This window comes from Apis florea, unplaced genomic scaffold, assembly GCF_048593485.1.
Source record: "Apis florea isolate Af1SG1 unplaced genomic scaffold, ASM4859348v1 contig_2897_pilon, whole genome shotgun sequence".
Lineage (NCBI taxonomy): Eukaryota > Metazoa > Arthropoda > Insecta > Hymenoptera > Apidae > Apis > Apis florea.
Genome location: NW_028256665.1, coordinates 4,540,378 through 4,567,616, shown reverse-complemented (window position 1 = coordinate 4,567,616; position 27,239 = coordinate 4,540,378). Strand labels below are relative to the sequence as shown.

Below are 27,239 nucleotides of genomic sequence, written 5' to 3'. Positions count from 1 at the left end.
CGATAATGAAAATGCGGGACGGAGATATAGCGTGAAACGACGTCGAAACGAGATGGAAGGAGAGAGAGAGAGAGAGAGAGAGAGAGAGAGAGAGGCGTACGGTGGAGAGCAAGGACACGAGGAAAGCTGGGATGTAGCGTAAAAATAAGAGAGAGAAAGAGAGAGAGAGAGAGAGAGAGAGAGAGGAAAGGGATAAACGAAAGAAATAAGAGGAAAGAGTGGGAATAGGAAGGTATGAAAAAAGATCGTTGAGCTCTCGAAAGAGAGAAAAAGAGCGTAACAACTTTGCTCGAAGCGGGCAAAGTATCGTGGAGCAGAGAGAGAGAGAGAAGGGGGATCGATACAGTGGGATGGAGAGAGAGAAAGGTAAAAGTCAGAAATGGGGACAGAGACGGAGGACAGGTATGATTGAGCGCGAGCGAGGAGGATAGAGGGGTAGGAGAAAAAGGGAGGGAGAGAGAGAGAGAGGGACGATCGAAAGGAAGGGAGACAGACGCAGCAGCGAGATCGACGTAAGAACGTAGGAAGGAACGAGAGGCTCCCGTGTCGTTCGCGCTTGCATTGCTTTTCGAAGCTCGCGCGCGAACGGTCCGCTCTGTCGCGCCGTATATACGTGCGCGCCGATCGATAAACACACGTGAAAATAATTCCAGTCCAGTCTCTCCTCGTCTCTGACGGCCGATCGATCGCGACACGCACGCATCGATACACGAGTCGAGAGAGTTCGTTGTTATCGCGGGGTGGGGAAGAAAGGAAAAAAAAAAAAAAAAAAAAAAGGAAAGAAAGAAAAGAAAAAAAGCACGAGAGATCATCGCGCGTGTTACGTTGTTATCGCCGGCTCGAATTCGTTTCCGCGGCGCGGTGCACGCGATTCGAATCACGGGGAACAACACGTCGAGCGGCGCTTGGATCGAAGAGGAAGGCAAAGATCGGTCACCGAGAGTCGTCTCTCTATCATCCTGCCAAGAATTTCGAAGAATAATTGCACCCGTTCGAGGTCAAGGAGAATAACGGAGAGAAAGGTAGAGTGGAAGTAAAGTGCGCGTGGAAAGAAGCGGAAGGATCTGCCACAAGGGGTCACGAGGAAAGGTATATACCGGCGTGTTGTGCGATTTTCGCGTTACACTTGAGAGCGTTCCCGTGTTTCTCTTGTTCTCGTGTTCTTTTTTTTTTTTTTCCTTTTTTTTTTCTCTCCGTACGTTACGCTTCTCGATTCCTTCCTTTTGATATTTGTTCTCTCTCGCACATTTTTACGTATCTCGATCGAAGATAATATAATAATGATATATGTATCGTGCTTTTCGAATGCAACGAAGATATAGATATGCTTAAAATTGATCCATTCCATTCGTTTTAGATAGAAATCGAAGAAACGATGGTTATATACACATATAACAGATAACAGAAATCTATCGATTTTTCGATAATCGTTGCGCGATAAAATTTCACCAAGATCGATGATGATACAAATCGTATATAATTTCGTCATTTTCGCGGGTCTAAGTGCACTTTGAATGTATTCACTGTGGAAGTTAATATTTGCCGCTTTATTGAACTAGCGATCAAAACGATGACATCATACCGGCTCGCGAGCCAAAATAAACCTCGCTAATCGTGCAACGAGGAAACGCAGAGTCGCGCCTCATCGTGCGCGCATACATACTCATACATACTTACTCCGGATTCTAATCGAGTACGTACAACGATCGATTCAACCGACTGTTTCCAAACATTTGTGCCCGACTTTCACGTGTTCCGCCAACAATTTTAGATTTTACGTTTCAACCGAGAAACGTGGACGTTAAACGCGATCGTTTCGGGATATTGTTGTCGAACGGCGTGCGTAAATAAAACGATAAATCTAAACAGGACTAGAGAGTGCGAACACGTTGCGCGTTACGAGTGAGACGTTGAACGCGAAAATGAAAGACGGATGAAGACGTTTGTTAGACATTCTTATGTTCCGTCTCTCGTGAAACTGCGTTTCTTATCGTGTGATATTTGGATGCTCGTGAAAAAAAAAAAAAAAAAAAATTATACCCGTCCGTTTCCTCGCTTACACTCGCTACACACGCGAATGAAACGCTCGCCCTTTTCCACCTTGTATATTTTATCATCGTTATATTGGTTAAACGACACGAGCTCGCTCGATATGAATAATTCATGATACTAATTAGTCGAGGACCAACCGATCCTCTTTGCTCGCGATTTTGCCGATCCAGATAACCGCGAATGGCTCGAATGGATGATAGAAAGATGTAAGAAAGTGGTTTTATCGAGCGTACGAGGATTAATTGGCGGGGAATCGTGGTGAATCGAAAGAAATTTGTTCGAAAGAAGCAGAGAGTTTTCTCCGTGAAAAGATGTTGTCGTTACACGATCACGTACACGATCACGGGGGGGAAAAAAAGAAAGAGCTTTGTATTATCGTGTTTCGAGATAATTCAGGATAGTAGGAATTTTGTTTTTCGGCATATCATATGGATTTATTTTCAGCGTGAAAATAACTTAACTAACACGTATTAAGTAATTCTCAAATGTTTCTCAAATTATGTTAATGAAATGCTAATGCTGTCGGATTTCTATTGGCAATTGCTTGCTGTCAACGAGATGGTAGAAAATCAAATTAGAAAATGTGATACTCGGGATTTCGAAAATAGTATGCATACATTTCAATCCATTAAGTTTTGTTATTCCTAACGCGAAGGTATATCAAAAAAAAAAAAAAAAAAAAAAGTAAAAAGAAAGAAAGGGAATTTCATATTCATGGCTAAGACCCGGCCATTTCGTGGGAACATATTTTAAATCGAATTCATCTCTTTTCATCGATTCGATGCAGAGGAGTGTATGCGTGGTCTTTCTATTTATCATTTTCAATACGCGAGGTTTATAATAAATTCAAATTGGGTATCGAAACGACTTGGATAAATATCCAAAAATTCTTCGACCACGCCACCTTTAATCGATCTTAATAAAATATAAATCGTGTCTTTCTCGCTCTTGTTATCATCGAGCAAATGGAGGAGAAGTAAAAGAGTTTGATGTTCGATTGGCGAAACCGATGTCCGTTGTAATTAAATTCAGTACGCTGCCAGGAGGAATCGATTTCGATGAATCGTACGACAGAAAATACGAGAACATGAACTCTGACTCTGACTATGAGCTATGAACGAGCCCCTCGTATCGAGGAATGTGAGGCCAATACCTGCAGGCATCGAATTAACGATTGATCCTCTCGCGTTTGTATAACGAGTTATTTTACGGTGTATACAAAATCGAATTTATAATACCTTTTTCGCGTATTTCTAAAAAAGAATCTAAAAAAAAAAAAAAAAAAGAAGAAGAAAATAATTAATCAATAATTAATTGATCGAGAAAAATATAATAGAGTAACGCATAAACGTAGATCGTATATTATTAGACGATCGATTGGGAAGAATTTAATTACAAGGGGATGATCAGAAGCGATGAAACGCTTCGTCGAAGAAATATTTAAAGAAATATTTCTCTTAATCATCTCTTTACATATTTTCGAATAAACATTTCACTCTGAGCAAACTATAATTCATCATGGAAATAACGAACGGAGAACGGGGCTTCATCGAACGAATTTCATTTACACACGCGTTATAATAAATCCTTTCCGGCCTCCCCACGTCGTCCTCGTCGTCGTGATCGTGGTCGTCGCCTCATCGTATCCCGATTAAGAGAGATCGTGCGCGCAAGAGGAGGAAGAGATAATACCAATCCCTCGGTTTCGTCTCGTAAAAGGAAGATGAAATGGCCGGGTCATATCGGCCCGTACGATATTACGTTTATTACGCGTTACACCTATACGCGCAGAGAGGAGCTAGAGTGGCGCCAACCAGCCGGTCTCCACTTACGTATGTCTAACTGTGCGCTCTTGTGTGTGCATACGCACCGGCGCATGCACTCGAAGCCCGCGTATTCGCATGGTTGCCCGTCCACGTTGCCCACCTTTGCTCTACACCACGTTTTATTTCCATTCGAGGAATACCGGGCCCTGGTTAGACCTGGTATAACCTCGTCCACCGACAGATTAGAGCAGCGAATCGAATATTTATAGCCGCCACAGCCCGTTCTCATGATCGCGCCATGCGTCCAACGACGTGTGTATACGGAATCCACGGTGTGGTACGGTGTTGCGTAGCACGATAACGCAACAGGAGTTGCTGAATCCATTCTTCTTCCTCCTCTTCCTGATCCTCTTCTTTCTCTACCCACGTTCCCTCGTTACGTTGCGCGCAAGATAAGCGTAATCTGGAAATCTGGACGATAAATCGAGCGAACTATTTTCGAGATCAAACGTAACACGGGGCACGGAACGCGCGTCCCGAAGTTATTGGCAATTTTCTCAAGTTATTTATGCCCCTGCTACGACGCTGCTTTATGCCTTATGTCCCGCGCGTTCCTGATTACAGTGTACACCGTTCTTTTTATCCGGTTTGGTAATATTTATACGTACACGCAACGTCGATGGTTTAACCATCACCGGCACATCCGTTCGTTATTTTCAGTCGCGGTATTATTTCACGACCCCGTTCTATCCGGGCCCGTGCATTTTCGACTTAGCGAATAACCGTGCTACGCTGCCGGTGATTAACGACGTTCCTACATCGTTGGCCATTATCCAATGCGCGCCGCTGGCGCCAGTCATAAATTGATAGTTTAAATTCTTCTGGAATTCTCGCGGCACCACCCCTCCCCTTCCTGCGAATTAATATCTACCTTCGGTTCCCTTTACCTTCGAATCGAATATACGATATATATTTCATTCGCTCGACCCGTGTGCGTGTGTGTCGCGAGATCGATTGAAATCGACGAATCGGTGCGAAAACGGTTGGCCCCAATTGCTCCCGCGTTCTCCTCCGAGACACGCGGATCGTTGTTGGCGCTAACGAGCGACAAGCGGAGTTGAAACGAGACCACAAACTTGGTCTTCTTTCCACCCGGAAACGGTGCCATAAGTTTCTCACGAAGTAATTATTTCGCTCCCGGTTCAAGAACCTTCGACAGTTCTCGCCAAGTTCCCTCAAGCCGGGGATTAATGGTTAACGAAGTTGCCCCCGATGAACTCGAACGTGGGTCAGTTTAATAAAACGAGTTACATTACACCCCCGCCCGTAACTTCCGTTTCCAAGCCGAAGCCTTTCCCATCGCCATTCGCCGTATCGATGATGTATCGTTTACGATGCACGATAAATTTCCATTCGATTCGGAATTATATTCTCGAGTGATTTATCGGGAACGTGTACGCGGTATGCGTAAGTATATTTTACAAATTTGGGATAGATAATTTTTATCTTCAATAACTGGAGAATAAACTCGTTTCCATATATTTATGGAAAATTTTACGCGATGAATGTTTCGAGGGTGGTTCAAAATTTGTTAATTCTCGCCTTTACGTTCGGGACGGTGATTATCCTCGCGAAAAGTTCGTTCCTTCATCTACGGGGAGAGAGAGAGAGAGAGAGAGAGAGAGAGAGAGAGAGAGGATACTTGTTGAGCGGCGCATTAAAGGTGTGGAAATAGCCGCATAATAGGAAGTCGCAAATCTTATTAAATGGCGCGTTAAAGGTTGGAACGGGTTGCGCGATAAACGAAATGGGACACGAATTATTCGACTATTGGAAAGTGGCTTATGGGGAGCATCTCTGGGACGATGGCCTTGCCTAAAAGTCGGTAAGCTGTTGCGAAATAGCACGTGGCTGTGCGGCATCGTCGGGGTGTGGTCTCTGCGGTTTCTCCTGTTACATCATCGCGAATATATGGTCAGTCTAGTCATGCACTTTCTGGCATGTCTATTTCGTTTATTCTTCCTCCTCCTCCTCTTCTTCCTCTTCTTTTTCTTCTTCTTCTTCTTCTTCTTCTTCTTCTTCTTCATCTTCATCTTCGCGAGTCCCCGCACGCGCTCAGGATTTATCCACGACCGTGCATGTTACGTGGTGCACATAATCGAGTGCACGAGCTTTAATTAACGCCACGCGATTATTCGTTGGCACGAAGAACCGATTGCATTACGCACGACCAATGCATTAAGCCGTGATAATGGACGAGCACGGCAACACTTGCACGTGCTGCCTTCAATTTCTCTGAGATATATTCGATTCTGAACCTGTGTGTCCGTTTTCCTCGAACGTGAATTTTAAATTTCGAGACGAGAAATTTCGTGATCGAGTCGTGAGCGAATTGCGATGTTTCCGTTTCGATCAATCAAAATGATGCTGATCAATTAAAAGTAAAATCGGTGTGAAATTAAATCGTTCGAATCAAAGGATTAAAAAATTGCAGTTTTAAAAGATTTCGAAACGAGTTTCTTACGTTGTTGACCTCACCGATTCGCCGAGGTATATTCGTTACAAGGTGAATGCTCGTGGACATTTTCTTTCTAATAAATCCAAATTTCTATCCGATTAAATATTCCATCCGCGTATAAAATTCACGTATCGCGAATATTCGGCACGAATGCGAAATCACGCGCGGTTTTCTTTGCCAAGCCTCGAGGAATCCTTCAAAGAAATTGTTTATTCAACATTCCTCTGGTACTGAGTAATCGAGTGACTCTCGATGGTAAACCAATTCCTCTTACAAATTTTTCCATTTCGATTCCTCGCTTGTGGCCACGCGCACAATTCCTCCTCCTCCTCCTCCTCTGTTTTCGCATTCAGGAAAAGAGATCGAAAAGGACGAAAAGGAATCGAAATTTTTTTTTTATCCCAGGCAGTCTTTGAAGTATCGGCGGATCATTGTCGACGAGTCAGCCTTGGCACCGATTGCCGGTCGTAAGTTAACGTTCGACAAGTTGGTATAATAAAACCTTCGTGTCGTTTTAAAATTTCACTCGCGTATCGCAACCGGGATACACCCGGTCGGTTCCTTTTTTCACTCCCCCCCTCTCTCTCTCTCTCTCTCTCTCTCTCTCTGAGGCGACGTCTGACGCGTTCTTTCGCGGACCAGGTTTAACGCTACTACGACCGGTGTGACTCAGCGGCCAGCAATCTCATTCATCGAGGAGAGGAGGATTCGCGACGCGACGAATCGTGCGCGTATAAAACGCTTTCGTAAAACGCGGGTTTGGGAAGTCTAACCTTTTCTTCTAGGATGAGGAAACCGTTTCGATAATTAGACCCGGTCTTTAAACGCCCTGCCTCGTTCTTTCTAGCGTGCGAATGAGAAAAGTATATTCGTACGAAGAAAATTTCGTTTCAATCGAAAGAAAGGGGTTCCGATATCCGATGAAAGTACAACCGGAGAATAAAATACGCGAGGTGGTGCATCGAAGTTTTCGCACGTTACGTTTGCATTCTTCAAAATTTGAATATCTTGAAACATCGTGCATTTCCCTCTATCGTTAGTTTTGGAGGTGGAAAGAAATAAAAAGTTGGTACGACGCCACTCGAAGCGTTATTTATTGAGCAATCGAGATTTCCATTACGGTAAGACAGGATTTATAACTCGACAGTTAACTAACATTCTTTCACTCTTTGATCTTGGTGGTGTAACGAGTATATATATGTATATATCAACACCTTACGTGACAGATCCAAAGTTTCGTTAAACACAGGGAATTTTCGCGCGGCGCGAATCAAGTGAGAAACGAACGATGTTTCCGTGTTTCCATACCTTGGTTCCCTCCCAGTCCCTGTTCGAACGACGCGGCGAAGATTTAGCGCGCGTATAAATTGGATTTTCTGAAATTCTAACCTCGATGGCTGTAACCCCATAGGCGGAGAATTAATTGCCCCTTATAGGGAAACACACGTAGCTTTCTCAAACATCGTACATTCCTCCGCGTGTAACGTGTCGCGCGATATTTCGTCGCGGTGGAGAGATCTCGAGGAGAAGTCGGCTCCTTTCACGGGGTGAAGGACACGGAGGAGGAGGCGATTTGCGGCTCTCTTTTGACAGATGTTCCGTGAAATCGTGCCACGCAAATGGTGTACGCGCGTCAAAGCGAAGTTTGAATTTCTTTCCTCCGCTGCCCACGCCTCGCCTCGGATCCCCGATTCGAAATGCGCGTGTAATAGCGATAATCGGATGTGCGCGTGTGTGCGCGTGTGATTTCATCTCTTATTTTCACACAGGGTGTTGTCGGTGGATGGATGGGTGGGCAGTTGGAATTGGGAGGGGTATATATCGATTGCCTCCACGCGTTTATATACTTGCCTTCGAGGTAACGACGTTGTTTAAGTAGAAAGACTCGTACGAAGAATCGTGCCTGTAATCCTATTATAGATCGTTTCCGTTACGCTAATCTGTTCCTCGAAGTATCAAGGCCGATATTCAGGGATTACGAAGATAACAATGGATATGGATTGATTGAAAAAAAAAAAAAAGAAAATATACAATTCTATAACAATAATATATTCGTTCATTTATCGGACGAATAAAAAGAATAGCGAGCAATTGGATGGATAAATTATGGACGGATCTTCGTTGTTGAAATCGAATTTGGTAAAAAAATTTAAGACGATAATAATAGATGATGGGTAAATCGAACGATTCGATGGTCCAAGCTGGAAACGAATGTGATTCCAAAAAGAAAGAAAAAGGAAAAAAGGATTCTCTCGTACGTACAAAAGAATGATTCAACGTGGCACGCGCGTAAGTGCATCGTTGTAATTGTTGAAGAGCAGATTCGCACCAAAGATAGAGCTATTCGTTAGTCAGCGGCGTTATTTTTTCCCCTGTCTGGTTATAAATAGATACAGACAATCCGTGTCAGCGGTTTCTGACCCACGGCCTGTTTTGAAACACTTTTATTTTCTTTTCTTTTATCTCTCTCTCTCTCTCTCTCTCTCTTCCCCTCTCCCCGCGCGTGAAAATAACTGTCCATTTATTTCTGTACCGTTAGCCTGCCCTATATTTTTGGCCCCTTAATTTACTAAATCCAAAACACTCTGACAAATATATCCCATCTCTTCAATCTCGATTCCATTCCAACCATTATCCAACGATTATCAACAATTTGTTTTATTTAACCGGAGATCTTTAACCCTAGATCTCTTCCTTCAACGATCGAACGAATTAGCATAATGATACAGGATACAACTCACGTTGGAATGTGTCGCGAATGGCTGTGACAACCGCCATTGTCCTCCCGCCGTTGTTACGTAATAGAAAAAATCGTCGTCAAGCGTGTATCAAGCGCGTATTCCATCAAAAAGCATCGAGAACCGTTTCGAAAGCAGAAACGTTCAGAATCTTTCCACAACTAAATCGAGCGAAATTTCCCTTCCCTTCTCTCCCGACCACAAAATTACCACCCTTCGCAATTGTTCAGCGACCGCAATTTACATACATAAGATGGGGAATATGGTTATCGTTTATTAAACCCTCCGCGAATTCTTACGACTACGCGCAATTTCGCTCTCAGATTTTTCTCGCGAATCGATTGTCGATTTCTCCCCTCCCACCAGCTTCTTCGTTTCGCCACCATATTCCTCTCCGTATTTCCAGACAATGTTTCGCCGATTATTTTCACAATTGGACGAAAACTTGGACGAAAGACGCGTGTTTATAAATTTTCGTTCACTGCGAATAATAAGAATCGAGCAACTCGAATGCTCTCTTTGCGTCTGACGCGGATCGTGTCCAATCTACTTCTTTCTTTTTTCCGTGAGGATATAATCCGATTGAGGAAAATTATTCTTCGTTTGGAAGAATCTAACTCGTTGAGAGACGCAGCGTGGTGGTGATTTGTGATTCTTCTTCTTCGTTACATTTGGAAGTTTAACTTAACGGCTTAATAATAATGATAATAAAAATACAGTGAGGAGCGTATAAATTGAAGAATATTTATTCGTTTCTTTGATTCGGAAATTTTTCCATTATTATAATATAAGAAAGAAATATGCGTAAAAGGAGGAGAATTGAAAGAAGAAATCATTTTGGTGCAACTGTAAAAATAAAATAACTGTTCGATGAGAAAGAAAAATATGTTCGTTGCAGCCGAGGTGTAAAATTAAACACAATTGAAAATTAATCAACAGTTTGTTCCTATCCCGTAATTAAACGTCCATCCAGTTTTCGAAGAGTGTGCGATTATCCTTCGCGTAACAATCGTGTAATTGGCCGGACAAGATTGCATCTCGGCGTAATCCTGCTCGATCGAGGAGATGGTGAATCATAGCATTGAACAGCGCGCACGATTCGAACTCGCATCACCATTTGCTAATTCGAATCTTCGAATTAATCTTCGCGAGAAGTGAATCGAGCCGGTTGCGCTTTTTTCTTATTTCGATCGAGTGAATGAAGAGTGGCGGATTGTTATCTGGTCGCATTAACGGCCGATTTGACGAGCAAATTGTCGACCACCAGTATCGCGTCAGTTCCTTCGTTATTTACATTGAGTCACGCCGTAAATATAGATACGCGTTCACGAAGGAACACCGCGAACGAGCTGCGATCCTTTTATCGGCTATAGCTTTCCCCGTACTTGCATCGGTGATTACCCTAATTCCTTTCATTACCATAATGAAACGTTTCCAGCTAACAATTTGCTCCCCTCGGATGAAAGTTACGCGAGAAATTATGAAGAACGAGGATAGGAATTGGGATTTTATCGAAATTGACGAAGTGACGATGGAAGTTTTTCTGAAGGTTTTTAGAAGTAGTAAAAATTTATGGGAGTAAATTTTCTGTGCTCGATAGATTAAATGCGCCGAATCGAATTTCTACGCATTTAAAAATTTCAAGCTAAATTTTAAACTTGTCCTCCTCGATTTATTCTTGCGCGCGGAATAACCATTTCCCCGATTCTATGGATAATAAATTCGTAATATTACTCTAATATTTCGTGCGTATCAAGGAATCCAAGATTTTGTATGTAAAAGAATTTCCTGACATTTTCATCGTGGCAAAAACGATTGTTCCGTTTTGTCGATCCTTCCCTGAAGAAATTTGGTTCGTGTGAATGGGCGTTAGGAATCTGGATTCGAATGGAGCGAGGAAAAGTTGGGTGGCGGGAACGTCACGTCACGAAATTGCAATGTTACGCACAGGATTAATAATAGCGGACCCCGTGAAGCAGTTATGCAAGGTCATAGGGAGATTCATTGCCATCGGGCCTTTTGAAACCGTGCCAGATCGATTCTTTTTCCTCTGTCCTCGACGACCGCGAATCGACGCGGTATCTCGATATCGTTTGTAACGTCGTTTGTAACGCGACGTGGTGTCTACGCACACATCGGGATTTTTGGCATACGGATCTGTTGCATTTTATTAGGTTGATTGTAAAATAAAAATGGGGCATTTCGCGAAATTTTCCTCGAAATTGTGTTATCGTATGAATTTCGAAAATAATAATGGAAACAGTCTGGACGGAATAAATATATTGCTTGAGAAAAAAGAAGGGGGAAAGAGAGAAAACGTTATTTCACAAAAGGAAGAAAGTTGTGCGAATCTAAAAATCGTAGAATTAATTTTTTTTTTTTTTTTTAAATTAATTATCCAGAGATACTGGACGATTTTATGGAAACTGTATATAAGTATATCTTATGCGGAGTAATCATGGAATCATTCTTCAAAACAATTTCGTTATTAGACGGTGATGATCATTCTACGTTATTATTTTTGGCTAGAAAGATTTCAAGTTCGATTCAATTTCAACGATATAATAAAACGGCGATAAAGCGGCCGAAATTACGAGATTCTTCGATAATTAACATACGTACATTTATACATTTGTAGTCTTAACACGGAGTCCACGGAGTGTTATCAGTTACGATAAGCGCGTCGAAACCAATACAACGTTACTTTGCATTGTCCCGTTTAAACATATAAATACAAATATCATCGATATTTATATAATCAATATTATACTTATTATATCATGACTCAATTCCAGTAATAGATATTTATAAAAAAATATAATCTCGTCAATATTACATGATTTATACGAGCTATTCACAATTTATCTCTCCCTTATATTTCCATTAGATATCAATTTTCTTCCTTGATTCATCGTCCACGATCCAAATACAAATCCAATTCTATTTCTTCGATAGCGCAGCGAACGAGACGTGAAAATAAATCAACATTACAAACACACGGATTTTTATTAAAATTCAAAATTTCGATCCAACCTCGATCCAAATCTTCACTTGCCCTCGCTTGGAAAAAAAGATCCTTGGAAAAGAAGACGAACGAACGAGAATTTCAATTCTAAACTCCGATTGAAAAATCCCTTCCTCGACGAGGGAATTTCTATTCTTTTCTCTCTGCTCCGCAATATCCTCTTTACCACGAATAATCGACGTAATCGCCAATTCGGGGCCAACCTGCACTTCCGATCGCAAGCAGCCACCGACGTGACGCAATCCAGTCCAAATTTATGATTAATCGCAATTTCGGTTAGACGCACGCATTCCCGTGTTTCTTTTTTCGGCTCGGTTGTGGCTTTTGCACGCCGCGGATGGAAGATCGGCGCGCACGAGCCCCACGGCTCATGCGTACACGCATGTACGGATGCTGGGGAATATAATAGCGGTAATACGATGGAACTGGGACAGTTCTGCTTTGACGCGCGTCTTAGAAGCTTCCACCTGGTGGCCGCTCCGTTTCTCGAACCGCGAATTTTTATTTTTAGAACATTCCTTCGACGGGATTCGTTCCTTTCCACAGATATATCGAGAACGGATATCGCAACGTTTATCGATCCGATTGTGATTTAATCGAAACGTGCTTCTTCCTTATTTCTCTTTATGGAAAGATAAATATTCGCTTTTCTTTCTTTTGTTTTTTCTCTCTCTCTCTCTCTCTCTCTCTGTCGGCGACCCAGTGAACTCGGATGTGACATTTTTCTGTTTGAATCGCAAACTGTGGGCCAAGTGTACGTGCGCCGTAGACTTCTACTTCTACGTACTTCTAAGGAAATCAGAGTGAGTTCGTTTAATTCAGTGTTATACAATCACGTGTAAAGGTTGTTCCCGATACGTAGAAGAGACAGTGTCAACTTTCACGTCACGTTATTTTTCTTTCCTGTTACGAAAGTTGATATATGCGCGCTTTTTTCCTCCTTTTTTTTTTCCTTTTCTCTTTTCTTTCTTCTTCACATTCGTCTATTTGTCACAACAGTCTGTTGTGTAGCGGATTGTCACATATTACGTATATACGTATCTGGGATATAATAGAGAATCGTTCAGCGAATATTTATTTTGAATGGGCATCATCTAAAAAAGGGGGAAAGGAAGTGTTGAATATTTATACACAATATACATTTGCGAATATTGGTCGAAGGTAATTGCGATTAATCGATATATAAAGTTCGAAAATTTCTGAAATTTACGTCGAAATGTAATAATATGAATGATGCAGTTGTCCGAAGCAATTTTCTTACGAAATTTTTCTTTTTTTTATAAATTAGGAAAGGAAAATAATCAAATTATTTATTTATCCTTAAGATAAAATTATTCGAAAACAATGTTTAATCATTTTTATGGAGGTATTTTCGAAACTTTTAATTTCGAACCCGGAAACGAAAATATCGAATATAGGCGCAACAAGTTTTATAAAGAAACTTTTCCACGAAGATCGAACGAAGTATTGCATTTTCCAGGAAGAATAAAAAAATATTTTGACACGATCGTTCGCAATTATTATCGCGATAATTTTTAAAAATCTATCGGCAAACGATACTCGCTTCTCTCTCCAACTGCGAAAAGGTTAATCGTTCAATCTATGCCCCATTTGTTTGCATTTCGAATTATTTCCGTGCCATGATATGAGTCACGCAATTTTATCAAAGAAGAAGCTAGTTCCTCCTCTAGATGGGATGCCAGATAATGGCGATAAGCGCGATATTTATACCGATTATTCGTACTGACGTATTCTCTCTTCTCTCGCGTCTTATTACGCGTCGCGTTGCTCTCTGTTATTAACCTCTTCGTTTGCAATTATCAATTTGCAACACTTGGTCGTAATGTTCTTTCTTCGTGTCTTCTCCCGGATCGAAGAAGCCGGGACCGTTCGTTAAATCGTTTTCATTAATTGGACGTTGTCCTCCAGAAATGATTAGGAAAATTGTTGAATCATCGTCTCTCTCTCTCTCTTTCGAGAGAGTGGATCTCGTTTAACACTCTCGATTTATCTTTCGCGCGTTTGTTTGTTTCGTACGATTTGAAATTTCGCGCGCGTTCTTCGCGACGACCAATACGAACCGTTCGTTTCCCTGGAATGATTGATCGATCGTGTAATTAATACTTGTCCGGACGTGTGCGTGATCGCAACCGCGGTTCACAAATGCGAATTTAGAACGTATAAATGATTCGACTGTTTCCGAGGAAAACCGCTGATTTATCTCGTTACCCGGTGCATGGCAGACGGTTGGACGTTACTCGCCTCGTATTTTTATCTAGATTGTAATAAAATGTTGCTCTCTGTGTTCGCATTATTCGACTCTTAGGTCACATACGGACGTGAGCGCGGTTGGATGTGAATCCGATTGTTTGGTAGTCGAAGTTGTTGAGCGAAATATCGTCTCGATAAATATATATATATTTGATCGTTTGAATATGTTTCTTTCTTCTTCTTCTTCTTTTTTTATGCGTGCGTGATTTTCATACGCAGATGAGTTTTTCTTCTCGAACGAGTAACGACTTTGAATAATTTGTTGTTTTTCTTTTTCTCTTTTTTTTTCTTTTCTTTTTCCTTTTTTTTTTTTTTTTTTTTCCTCTCTTCCAGTACGAAAGTTACACAGATGTGAAAGGAGGTCGTGACTCGATGATGTTATATACTTTCTGGAAATGGATATATCTTCTGGTTTTTATAAATGAAATTGCGAAGATTGTGCAACTTATCGAACGAAGTAGTTTGTTATTTTTCTATATTCTATTATCGAAGAAAAAATATGGATCTGGAAAAGCATGACGATCTGTTCAAACTTCGATTTTTCTCTCTTTATTAATTTGTCTTCTGTGTTTAATTTTTCCTCGTTACGCAACGGAATTGATATTAATATTAATTTCCTTTTGGAGAATGATCTCATCAATCGATTCCATTCCAAGAAACTAAGACGATTTTTATCGTCTTCTCGTATTTTTTTTTTTTTTTTTTTTTTTATCCAGAGATAATTTATACGAGTTATTTCGAGCGATTGCATTTATTATATTTGCTCGACTCGAACAAAAACAATACGAAAATTTGATAAAAGCGCGAACAGCTTGTTAGTACGTGCACTTTTATTTGCACAATAGATTCCCCGATTTGTATACGTTATCGATGCCGATGTCACGTCCCGACATTTCATGGTAATCGTAACATTTGACCCAAGAGGTGCATTGTTTGTTAAAAAGAACAGCGTTTCTTAAACGCGACCATTTGTTTGCGAATGTTTCATGCCTCTTCTAATCGCAACAAAAAAAAAAAAAAAAAAAAATACTTGCCAAGCATTCTGAGAATCCTCTTTGGAAATGTTTTTCATGCGTTTTCAATTTACGTCGTTTCACGGAATCCCGTGTATTATGCGTCGATGTTGTGTGTCATTTTTCGCGCATTAATTGCACGCGCAGTCGGCAAATACGGCGATGAACTTTAAACAACGTGTTTGAAACGCGTGTGTGCGTGCCACTCTCGGCTCTCACGACCGATCGTGAGAGATGCTAATTGCTGTCCACACAAACTTCAAGTGTTATGCGTGAAATTGCATTACTCCCATTCCTCGTACGTGTTGTTATTGACATTACAGCGACTACCGACTGACTGACTGACTGACTGACTTATTGTTTTTCACCGAGGTATTTAACGTTTGATCTAACCTTTTGCGATTTCATTGACGTCAGTTTCAGAAATTGAGTTTCATTGAAGTTTCGTTTCTTCGAAATTTCTTCGAATTCTATATTTCAATTTTTGAAAGGGTAGAAATGATCGAAAGAGACGATGAAAATAGGGGATCAAAGATTTTGTATTATATTATTATTTATCATTCGATATTTACTTCACATCACAATATTTCGACAAAGGGGAAATTGAAAGTTTCGTCGAAACATTTTGCAGCGAAATTTTTGTTTCGACGTATAATGGATGGTGTTCGCCGATTAAAGTAATCGATGCATCCTGTTTGGAAGCAGTGGTTGCCGATTCATTGAGAAAAATTCGGTCAGGATGGATATATCGTCGCGTGTAAACGTAAACGTTGAATCAATGAATATGTAAATATGTAAATGGCGAGGAAAATCATGGTTGAATGAAATTTGCGGGGATGGGAAAAATTGTTTAACCTCGGCACGAGGTTTCTTCTCCGCTTGATTGAGATTAGAAGCCTAATCCCTCCGCCAAAGGGTTGTTATTAAATTTTAACGAGATACGGTTAACCATGGATCGTAGCCACGAGCAGTCTGGTGGCTGCTCCAAAATTGGCATCGAATTTACACGCTCGCAATATATATTTTCTTCATCTTTCTCTTCCAAGGGAACAAAGGGTTGTGAATAATGCGAGATTTGCGTTTGATCAAAAGAAGGAAAAATAACTTTTGTATTTCTCGCGTGGTATTCGTTTCTTCGTCTTCTTCTTCTTCTTCTTCTTCTTCTTCTTCGTTTATTTCAATTTGCATACCTACAGAGAAATTTTCCAGGAACGAGAAAATTGAATAAACATTTTTATCCTCGATATTCGAGAATAGAGCGAACGTATTTTCAGAAATAATTCCAAGAACGCTAATCCAGTATAACGACTTCTAGTAACGATAACGAGAAAGAACAATTGTTCTCGGCTTCAACGTGTTTATATGCCACTTTGAGACCAGAAGTTCATTAAATCTAGACATAACTCGTTCGAACGATACGCGATCCATTTATACGTAAAACGAGGAATAATTAATCGTGACACTTGACAATGGGAACAACAATCGTGTCCTATTCGATTCTCGTAATAAATTCTTCGTTCTTTAAACGAAAACATATTTCGAGCTTTTTATGAAGGGGGGGGGGGGAGGGGGGGGGTGTACAGTTTATATTGGGAAACAGGATATTGGACTGGATACTTCGATAAACATTTAGGTCTATAAATCTCCAGGAATTATGGTTTATCGACGTATTAATGGGTTCGTGTCATTTTCATCCGTGTTACCGTGGCGAGATGTTAATTGAACAGGTTCTATTCCACGCCTCTTCCGTTTACCGATAAAAAAAGTTTCCACGTTTAAATCACTTAGTAAGTATTTTTGATACATTTCCATCGAGCTAAGCACAATATTATCATCTTGTTATTCGGATAACAGTTTATACGATATATATCCCTCCGTTTCATGAGAACGGAATCTTGTAAACCAGTAGATCCTGCATTTTCCAACTTGACTTGACAACAGTAGCGCTCAAAGAAATCATTACGATATATTTTTTTTTCTCACACTCGAAATAATTTTATTTAATTTTAATTTTAATTCTTTTTTTTTTTTTTTCAAACTGTTTTGCAACTATTTCTATTATATTATTGATCGTTTATTCCGTTATCGAATAGTTCTTCCTGATTTCGTTAGATGTCTCGCTAATCCATCCCTTCTCGCAAGTACTTTCGAGTTATATAATTGGATATCATTATAATATATTTAATTAAACCCAAGAAGAAGAAAATCTTGAATGTAACAAAATACATATTCATTCTTGTATTTCAGTATCAATAATTTTCCACGATGAAATTAAGATCTCCGTGACGAAACGCACTTCTCCTGTTCCCTTCTTATTAAGACTCTGATACTCTGTGATACTTATTTTTTTTTTTTTATTCCGCCGTCATAAGCGCGGATTATTATCATCGTGATTAGAAGAGAGAAAGGTTGGGAGACACTGTCGCAACATTTTCACGCACTCAAAACTGGTGAGTCGATGCACGCCTCGGTATATTTGATACGAGCTGCTGTCGCCAGCGTTGCTGTCACTTGTAACGTAATATAGAACTTCAAGAACTCGTTGAGAACGCGTTCTAATGGCCGCGTAAATCCGCCCACCGTGTCGTGTAAACAATCGCAAGAATCCGCCCGGCTGTAATCCGGTATTCCATTCCGATTGTCTTCCTAGTTTTGAAACAAATTTCTCGAATCCTCCTCCAAATACAACGACTATCGCTTCCGATGCTTCGAATACTTCTTCCAATACTCTTCTTCCTTCCTTCTTCTTCCCAGTGCATCACTGCTTCTTCAACTTTTCTTTCTATCTCCCTTGAAATTTTTAACTCGACGTTGGATATTTGCCAGCAGCCACGTGAAAATCACGCTCAAGTTCACGCTCGTGAAAAGCGGGGCGATGAATTAATCGGAATAAACGATCTCGCCCGCGACTGGCGAGCGAGTCTGAAAGTCGAAACCGGACAAATGAAAGCGCGAGATCGGAGAAAGTAGGCACGTAGCACGATAAAGATCTGCGGTGGATGCATTAGTGTCGTTGCAATCACTGGGAGGGAGTGCAGTTGTGATATTATGACAAGGCTCTTTGATCGTGGCCACCGCTTCGTTCCACGAGTTGTGCGCGTTTCGACGATGACTCGAGGAATTTCTCGACGTTTTAAACCGTCGTCGAAACATCACCGGGTTGTGTTCGACGTCGTTACAACGTCATTTCGAAGCCTTAATGAAGATATACGAAAGCGATAAAGCGTTGGGAGGGAGAGGGAGAAACAATCCTTTCGCGGGCGATATAAATCGGCACACGCGCGCGTTTATGTATGCGTGCGTGCGAGAGTCGTGGACGAGTCGTTACGTAAAAAAGTCACGCGCGCACGGGGACGAGCGTAGTGATTTTAATGCTCCAGATAAGGAAAATCGGTTGAATCAATAGTTGTTAACACCGATGGGACGATTGTGCAAGGCTTTTCGCGCTTGCGCATCGGTGCTCCGTCATCGAGCGGATCGATCTTATTGTCCGCGCGCGGTTCAGGTTACGCTGGTCGATCGTTTCTTCGCCGATTCGAAGATTTAGAACCAAAGTTCGATTTTTCGATAGATCTCTCTGAAATTTGGAATTCCGATTTCTAAAGGGGGAAGATGGAAAGAGATCTTGTTGAGATGATAGAATAGAATAGAAAATAGTTGTATTTTTTTATAACATCTTGAGATGTTTCGTTTCCGATTCACCGCCAGATAGCGCGGCGGAGTTGTCGAACGAACAACTCCCGTCACGATAGGTCGGTCGTGATTTTGCAAATTGCGTGCATCGTCGTCGATGTTGGTGTAAACGAGGCGTGAATGAGAGAAAAGAAACGTGAATGTGATTATCGTATGCACGCCGATTGGTATTTATACCACGTGTTCGCGGCAATTTCATCATGTTGCGGCAATCCTCGGAGCGATTGGTCGCTCGGTTTAAATGCACGTACGTTTTGTCTCGAGGTTTATCCTTGCGCCTTGTACTATAGAGCTGCTATAAAACTGCGGAAGAGTTATAATATTACACTTATGCGCACTTATGTGCTCGTGTTGGATTACCATAAGTATGAGGTGTAACGAGTACAAACATGGGCCGAGTCTCATTTACGTTCAACCGGCACACCGTATAATTTTATTCGAAGTTTAAGGTTAATTGCCACGGCCTTGTACACTTATTTGCATCCGTGCAGTCGCAAATCCTCGTATCGAAATTATCGATCGTAAATTACTTAAGTACATCGAACGTTGCGGTCCAATTGCACGTTTGTAATAATAATAATAATAATAATAAAAAAAAAGGATTATTAATAAATTAATAATACAATTCGACAACCTTCGAGCGTATTCGATCTTCGAACATTTTTATATCCCTCTGTTTGTCTTGCCGCGTTAAATCTCGAAACGTCTTAATCCGCTGTTTAAACGAGTCTCGTACACGTCTCGTAACTCTCGATACTTTACGATCGAGATTTCAGAAAGTCCGAACGCGCGAGGCAACAAATAAGATTATTAATTTTATCCGACTAATGGTTAACCCTTTCCCGCTCAAAACGCACTTTGATCGATCGATAAAGCGCATACATTCCGTAAATTTTCCATGAACATTCCGTCAAAAGAGGAAATATCTTTCAATATCAGATTGCGCGAAAATACAGATTGGAAATGGTGATCGCGATGCATTAGCGCGCGTTAAGTAAGAAACAAACTTGGCTCGAATTGGGGCAAGAAATGAAATCGAATCCATCCATTTTCAATGCGTGACGAGCAATATATTCGTTTCACACCAGATCGTGACCTACATTAAACGCAACGCGATATCGATATACCGTTGACGTAGTAGTGGACGGAATAATTACGGGCGGCGTCATAACTCGATTCGAGACGAAATAAGTCGTGATTCGTGTGACGAATCGTGTGGGACCAAATGGTCGCGGACCGATGCGTCACGCGGGGCGTGGAGAGATGGTTGGCCATTCATGGCCGATCCGATGTGTTTGTTATTGCGGACAGGAAATAAAAAGTAAACGCCTGTATGACATCAGTCGACCGATCGATCCGTTTTGCATGGTGATGCATGAAGCGCGGTCGGACGAAATGGAACGCCGCCCGGTGTCATCGTTTGGGTGTGGGCGCGCTGCTGCCGACTGTGCCTCGCGTAATTAAAGTTATTTTTCTCCATGCACTTTGCGCTCAGATCAGTTTTTTTTTCTTTTTTTTGTTTAACCGTGATCGACCGTGTCCGTGAATTTTTTAACAGAAGAAGAATGGTTTTCGAATTTAAAAATACGCGTATACGTTTTAATATTTCCAGTGAAGCGATGGATCTAAGTTAATCTTGGATTAACAACTTATTCATACACAGTCATTACTATTTTTAAATGTGTTTGAAAGTTTCCAACGCTCGACTATAATTAACTATAATCATCGATCGTTCGCGTCTATCTACGATTTCTTATCCTTATCTAAATATATAAAAGTTCAAAAGTTTGAAATTAAGACAAGAGAATCTTGGAAATCTTCGATTCGAAATCTTATTAAGCTATATTGATAATCGAATACCACGAAACTAGTTTAAAATTGAAATTAATTTGATTTAATGTTTGTTTTTTTTTTTTTGCTGATAATTTATAAAGTAAAGAATTGGATTACGCAATGTAGAAGAGAAAGATCGAGCCGTAAACTCTAGGCAAATTTCTATCGTAAATTGTAACGACCACTCGAGTTCATAGCAATAATTCTAAGACACCCAATACTACCTACGTAATTACGATAATCAAACACGGTTTACGACCGTCAAACGCAAAATTGCTCCTTGTCATTATACTGTAATATCCAGGTCCCTCGTCGTGAGTGATAAAATTGTACAATACGTTGTACGAGCGTGAATAAAATCGAATCTACTTAGCCGGGGGGAGAGAGAGAGAGAGAGAGAGAGAAAAAAAGACACCGTCGAGCCTTTTACTAGGCTCCCCAACGTGAGCTTCAACGTGAGCTTCAATTCAGTCGGATTGCCTTTATTATTCGACATTCACTCCGCGAATAATCACGACGAAGAGGATAGCTCGTCGTCGTTTATCGAACGATCGATAAATTTTTCGAAACGATCGCGCAACGAAAGTTTATCGATCGCGTTAACCGGGCGAAAAAAATTCAATGACGGTGCACAAATGGACGATGGAAGAGGGCTCGTGTTGAACGAACGATGATCGCGTTCCATCAAAATTTGCTTGTCGAATCGAAAAATTCAAGATGCGATTCATATTTTTTGCGCGTTTCATCCTGTTTCAAAAATCTTGTCCAAAAATCGATTTCGTATTTCATGAATATCGAACGCGATCAATTATGAGCTCGTCTGTTATTCACAAGCTGCGTAAATGCACTTTGCATTTTAGAGTATCGCGAGTATTACGCTTCGATCGTTTTCAAGTGTAATGTACTCGCCACTTATACATGGTTGGCCATTGTCCCTGCTCCATGCGCTCTAACGATCATTGCGCGTTCAATGCATTCCATCGAGAGTTGAGATAAAGTTCATTCATTTGCGTTTTTGCGCAAATGTTTTAATTTCCTCATAATCTTTGGAAATCACAAATGCATCTATGCTTTCATGCTAAATTTTTCTATCCTTTCTGCTTAATCTTTTTTTCTTTTTTTTTTTTGTGTGTGTATTAATATCAAAACACGTGGTACGGTTTTTCTCTTTTATGCATTTATATTATTTCGTCTCTCTCTAGAATTAAAATCTCTTTTCCTTAAAAGTTTGGTTAATCTTTCCGCTCGTTAAATTTATTTCGACGAAATATAGTAGAAATTTTCTGACAGTACGAGAAAGGGGATTAATATTCCTCCTTGAGAATCCTGTTATTCACAAAGTTTTGAAGGAAAGTAGTGATAAATGTTTGAAACGGGAGGGGGCAATGATAAAATCAGCATGGAAATTATTGGAAAGTTAATCGGGTAGTGAATCGATCCACGGTAATCACGGTATAGTTACCCAAGGGAATTCTGCAGCAACTGGTCGGTTCCGTTAGGAATGCCTAGATTCTCTAAGCTGCTGCGTCCACCGGGGTCTATTCTCGCCAGTCCGAGGAAACGTATCGTCAATAAGATCTTGTGAAACGGCTCACGGCATTTTTGGTCCGCGTTCGACTTCGGTTATACTATTTTACGTCTATGTTTAGATCTGGTCGTCCAGCTGACGTCCATAAAGTAGGCCGAATAGCTGAGCGCTTCTATAATGTTTATTATCGGTTCAAAGATGACTCTTGGCCATTACACTTGACGTCGAGTGTCATCGATGAAATTCATGGAATTTCACGAAAACTGACTTATCCCTCTCTCGTATTTTCAATCTCTCTTTCTTTTCAATCATCCACTTTTGATTCGCAACATCGTGCAAACGTAGACTTCTCGGGAGTAAAACTTTCAAGAATATCTTCTTGCAAATGGGTATACCGTGTAAGTGAGAATGAACCCATAGTTGAAAGCAGTTTTCTGACGACTGACTCTCACGTTCGAAAATTCTCTCAAATGGATTTCTACTTAGATTGGATTATCTCTGAAAGATCTAACACGAGTTCTCGAGTTCATCCATTCTCGAGAAGACTGCCCCAACGAACCGGCATTCATCGACCATTTTATTCTCAGATTATTCTTATTATTATTCGCGTCCAAAACAATCGGGCGTCTCCCTCATTCGAGTGTGAACAATCGTTGATGCGCGATCGCAGTTTCGCAGAATTTGGCGCATCGATTCAATTCGTTGGACAACTCCTCGGAGGATTGAATAAATTTACATTAACGAGATTCGCAGGTGGTCTGGCCGCCGAGATGCCAGATTTAGATCGGGCCAATCGGTTAAATTGCGATTAGACCATTTAGAAAATCGTGGTTCACCGAGAGAGGACGTTTCCATTCGCGTATATATTTCTCCTCCTCTTCCTCCTGTCCCTGCTTAGTCGAATGGTCGAATAAAGCTATAACGTTTCCGGGACGGTTGACAACTGCCTCGGATCGTTCGGTTAATCAGATATGGAGCGAAGATGGATGGAGGGAAAAAGCGAGGTAGCATCTCTCTCGAGGATTCTTTTCTTTAAATCTCTTTCACAATGGTTACGCGTGTTGGAGATTCGTTTCATTAGCTCGCCCCTTATCGCGTAATGAATTTCCACCTTTCACTTTTATCTCTGGCAAACATTGACTCTGATTCCGTATCTCTGCCATCCTTGATACGCGTCGAAGGCGCGTAATGCAATTTATTATCGCGTATAATAAAATTTCGGATCCCGCTTTTGTTTAAATTTCACTTTTGTTTAAAACTGTCTAATCGTTTTTCCTCCCCTTTCGTTTGTTTGTTCGCAGATGTGGCGATTAAGGTTTTGGATTTACGTGCTGGTGGTGGCGATATCATTGGCGCAAGTGAGGAGGGTCGTGGCCTGTTCTTGCATGAATAGTCATCCTCAGACGCTGTTTTGCAATTCAGATTTCGGTAAGGAAATTTCGCATTAGAAAGGAGTGTATGGTAAAACGCGTGTACGTACGTCTTTGCCGGGTTCGTGATTTGCGATCACCGCCTCGCCCGCGCATAAATTTAGAAAATTGGAATTTTTTTTTTTATACTTTATTAGAATTGTTATTAGAAAACGATCGTATCGTCGTTTTCGTTCTTGATTTATTCTTCGTTGTTCTATCTTAATTGGAACGTTATTCGCGTTAATTTTATTCTCCTTCTACTTTTTCTCTTCCTTTCTTTCTTTTCACAGTCATTCTTGTAAGAGTGAAGAAGATGACGAACGTGAACGAATTCGAAACCGCGTACAACGTGAAAGTGAACAAATTGTTCAAGGTTCGTATTCATTTTCTTTCTTTATACAATTGCTTTGCTACGATGATTATTTATCGTTCACCCTATAATTACAGACGAACAAGACAACGTATCCCGCGCTGAGGAAAAATATTTTATGGACCGCATCCTCGGACTCGATGTGTGGAGCACAGCTTAAAGTTGGAGAAACGTACGTTGTGAGCGGACGCGTGATTTACGGTGATAAGGCGCATATATCATCGTGCGGAATAGCGATGCCTTGGCGTTTCGTGACGAGCAGACAGCGGAAGGGCTTCAGGCATTTATATCATTCCAGTTGTATGTGCAAAGTGAGTGAGAAAAATCTCGGTATTATTTTTCCTTTGAACGATGTTCGATTCGATATTTGTAAAAAAAAAAAAAAAAAAAAAAAGGAGAAAATCCAAATTTCCACGATACAGATCCATTCCCTTTTTTTTCACATTTCGCTTATTTCAAAGAGAACGAAATATCCCCAAGCGTTGAATTTCGACTTTTGCACTTCGCGTCGAGTCGTGCAAAAGTTCCCTCTACGAGTTCTTCTTTTCTTTTTAAACTTAAAATTTTGAATCCATCGTGGAGGGATTAAACGTTAATTAAAAGTGATTTATTTTAGTTTGATAATAATTCAGAATTACTTATCGAACGTGGCGATAAAATTTTTCAACTTACTCACGAACACTTTGCTTCCTTGTTTTAACCCACGTCCATTTTGTTTGTTTCAGGTTCGTTACACACCTTGGTGGATCAAAGGTATAACTTTGGAGAACACGGACGGCACGGAATGCTTGTGGGAGAGCAGGCCAGGTCCCGAGGAGTGTCAAAAAGATTTCGGCATCTGCATGTACAGAGAGTCTGGATGCTATTGGACACCCTCGGTGCCTTATAAAAACTGCATCAAGAAGTATCAGCTGGAACGCGAGCAGAAAAGAGCGCGAGAACCTTAATATTCTTCCGTTTCGATTCAACACGAAAGTTCTATGGTTGAATGAAAGATTGATTGATTGATTGGTCACGATGGCGAAAGGGAGAGAGAAAGAGGGAAAGAAATCGACGTTGTTCGTGCACGTAGCACGTAGCATTTCGATTCAATTCGAATCTATTTGTATTAAAATTTCGCGAGATTCCTGGAAGAATTTTTGTTTATACCGTTGGTAACAGAGAGAGAGAGAAAGAGAGAGAAAGAGAGAGAGAGAGAGAGTATCAACACGCAACAAAATCGTCGCTGTGTGTGTGGTAAATTAATGCTAATTCTTCTATATATACATATATATATATATATATTTATTTAAGTCGATTGATCGACGATGTACGAAGAAATATTTGTAATAATGGAAGAATTCAGAAGCGTTGGATCGATGAATGTTATCATTTTGAACGATAATTATGTAAGTTTTAGAATCTTTTTTTATTCTTTAAACTTTCGATCGACGTGTTCAGTAATAATTCAATAATGGTTTAATTGATTCGTCGATGGAAAGAGGTATTGCAAAGAGTATAAAGAGATTTCTTGAACAATTGTGTTAAGTTCGATGCTTCTGAATTAAGTAACGCTTTCAATTAAGTATTCGAAAACTTTGCAAGTCAAATTGTATTGTCGATTGGAAGACGTTGGACATTGATTTCTCAAATAACGTGGCGTATTTTTTTTTTTTTTTTTTTTTTCATTTTCAGCATCGTGTCACGCTCTATTTATTGTCGCGTTCTTATCAGAAGTATTAATCTGGGTGGGTTGTGTGGACGAGTACAAAGTAAAAGAAATCGTTGGTTAATTAATAAACACGAAGCAGCGGATGAATGATGAAAATTATACACGCAGCTGTAACCCGGAAGCTGTTTCTTTCAGCTGTTTTGTTCAAGGGCGCGACGTGAATCGTACGACTCTCGAGACTGCTTGCATTTTCACGAGAATTTTTACTTGGTTAACTACATTCGAGGTTTGTTGCATTGCATTTTGCATCATTGTTAGATTCCTCGCCGTTAATAATTATCTATTTCGTTGACCTCTTTTCTTTTTCACGTCCGAATAATAAGCGTCGTTAATAATTTATTACGACGTAATTTATGTAATTGGCGTTAAGGAAGATTTGTATTTAGAAACGAATATTTTTTTCTTTTTAATCGAACAATGCCCCATTTAATTGAATTTCACAGCAACCTCGATTGAGTTTCGTTACGAAATCTGAAATAAGCAAGTAATAACAAAAGATTGGCCATCTCTTTCTAGTTGTACATATTAGGCTATTGATGTATATTATACATTTTTAAATTATTCTCTTTACTTTCATCTCGTTGTACGTAGCTTTGCTCTTTTTTTTCTTTCTTTTTTTTCCTTTTTCATATATATATAGAGAAACTGTTAGAAAGTATTTAATTTTTAGCGAATCCTTGTATAGGTCGGTGAATATTGAAATAACATAATCTATGTTTTCTAAAAAAAAAAAAAAAAAAAAGAGAGAGAGAGAGACAGAGAAAGAAAGAAAAAAAGAAAAAAAAATTTTAAAGGAGGAACGCAATTCCTTGAAAAAAACTTGGAGAAAGTTCAGTTGTATTTTATCTCGACGATTATGTTATCTCGTTATTCGAAGGATAGCACAAAGATGCTAAGCGTCGTTAAATTAGAAATGTTACGAATCAAGTTGGGTTTTCTCTAACCTCGTAGCTTAATCCATTAAGCATGATCGTATTCTTTCTTGTCTTGGTTGGAGGACAAGAAAACGACTCCCTTCACGTGGGTTTAGAACTTTAGTACAAAAAGTGGTAAAAACGCGCTTGAAAGAATTAACATGGACTTTCCTAGCTTGAGGACGTAACGATGTATGTTCTTTAGTCTTTATTAGTTCTTCCATTTGATAACTTTTGTAAGTATTATAATATTATTACGAAACGAGAAATGGGAAAAAATAAAACGAGAAACGTATAATAATAATAATAATAATAATAATAACAACGATAATAATCTTTCCCTTCTACGTGAACTTTCAGGATCAGGATGGGAACAATTTCAATGCAACATTTTA

At 40.3% G+C, this 27,239-nt stretch overlaps 2 protein-coding genes across 5 annotated transcripts in view; one reads left to right on the top strand and one right to left on the bottom strand.

The window, feature by feature from the left end:
- The window catches only part of Syn (synapsin), a 40,483-nt gene that overhangs the window by 5,550 nt on the left and 7,694 nt on the right, over positions 1-27,239 (bottom strand). The gene's annotated exons all lie outside the window — the stretch shown is intronic.
- Positions 533-27,148, top strand: Timp (Tissue inhibitor of metalloproteases). 2 transcript variants are annotated; one of them, XM_012493028.3, is made up of 5 exons: positions 533-1,089; positions 23,739-23,865; positions 24,140-24,222; positions 24,297-24,530; positions 24,945-27,148. In XM_012493028.3, exons 2-5 carry the CDS (start codon positions 23,739-23,741, stop codon positions 25,164-25,166), a joined length of 666 nt encoding a protein of 221 aa, XP_012348482.1. In that variant the 5' UTR covers positions 533-1,089; the 3' UTR covers positions 25,167-27,148. The 2 variants fall into 2 exon arrangements, with proteins under 2 accessions (XP_012348482.1, XP_012348484.1); XM_012493030.3 differs by lacking the exon at positions 533-1,089 and adding an exon at positions 12,515-12,902.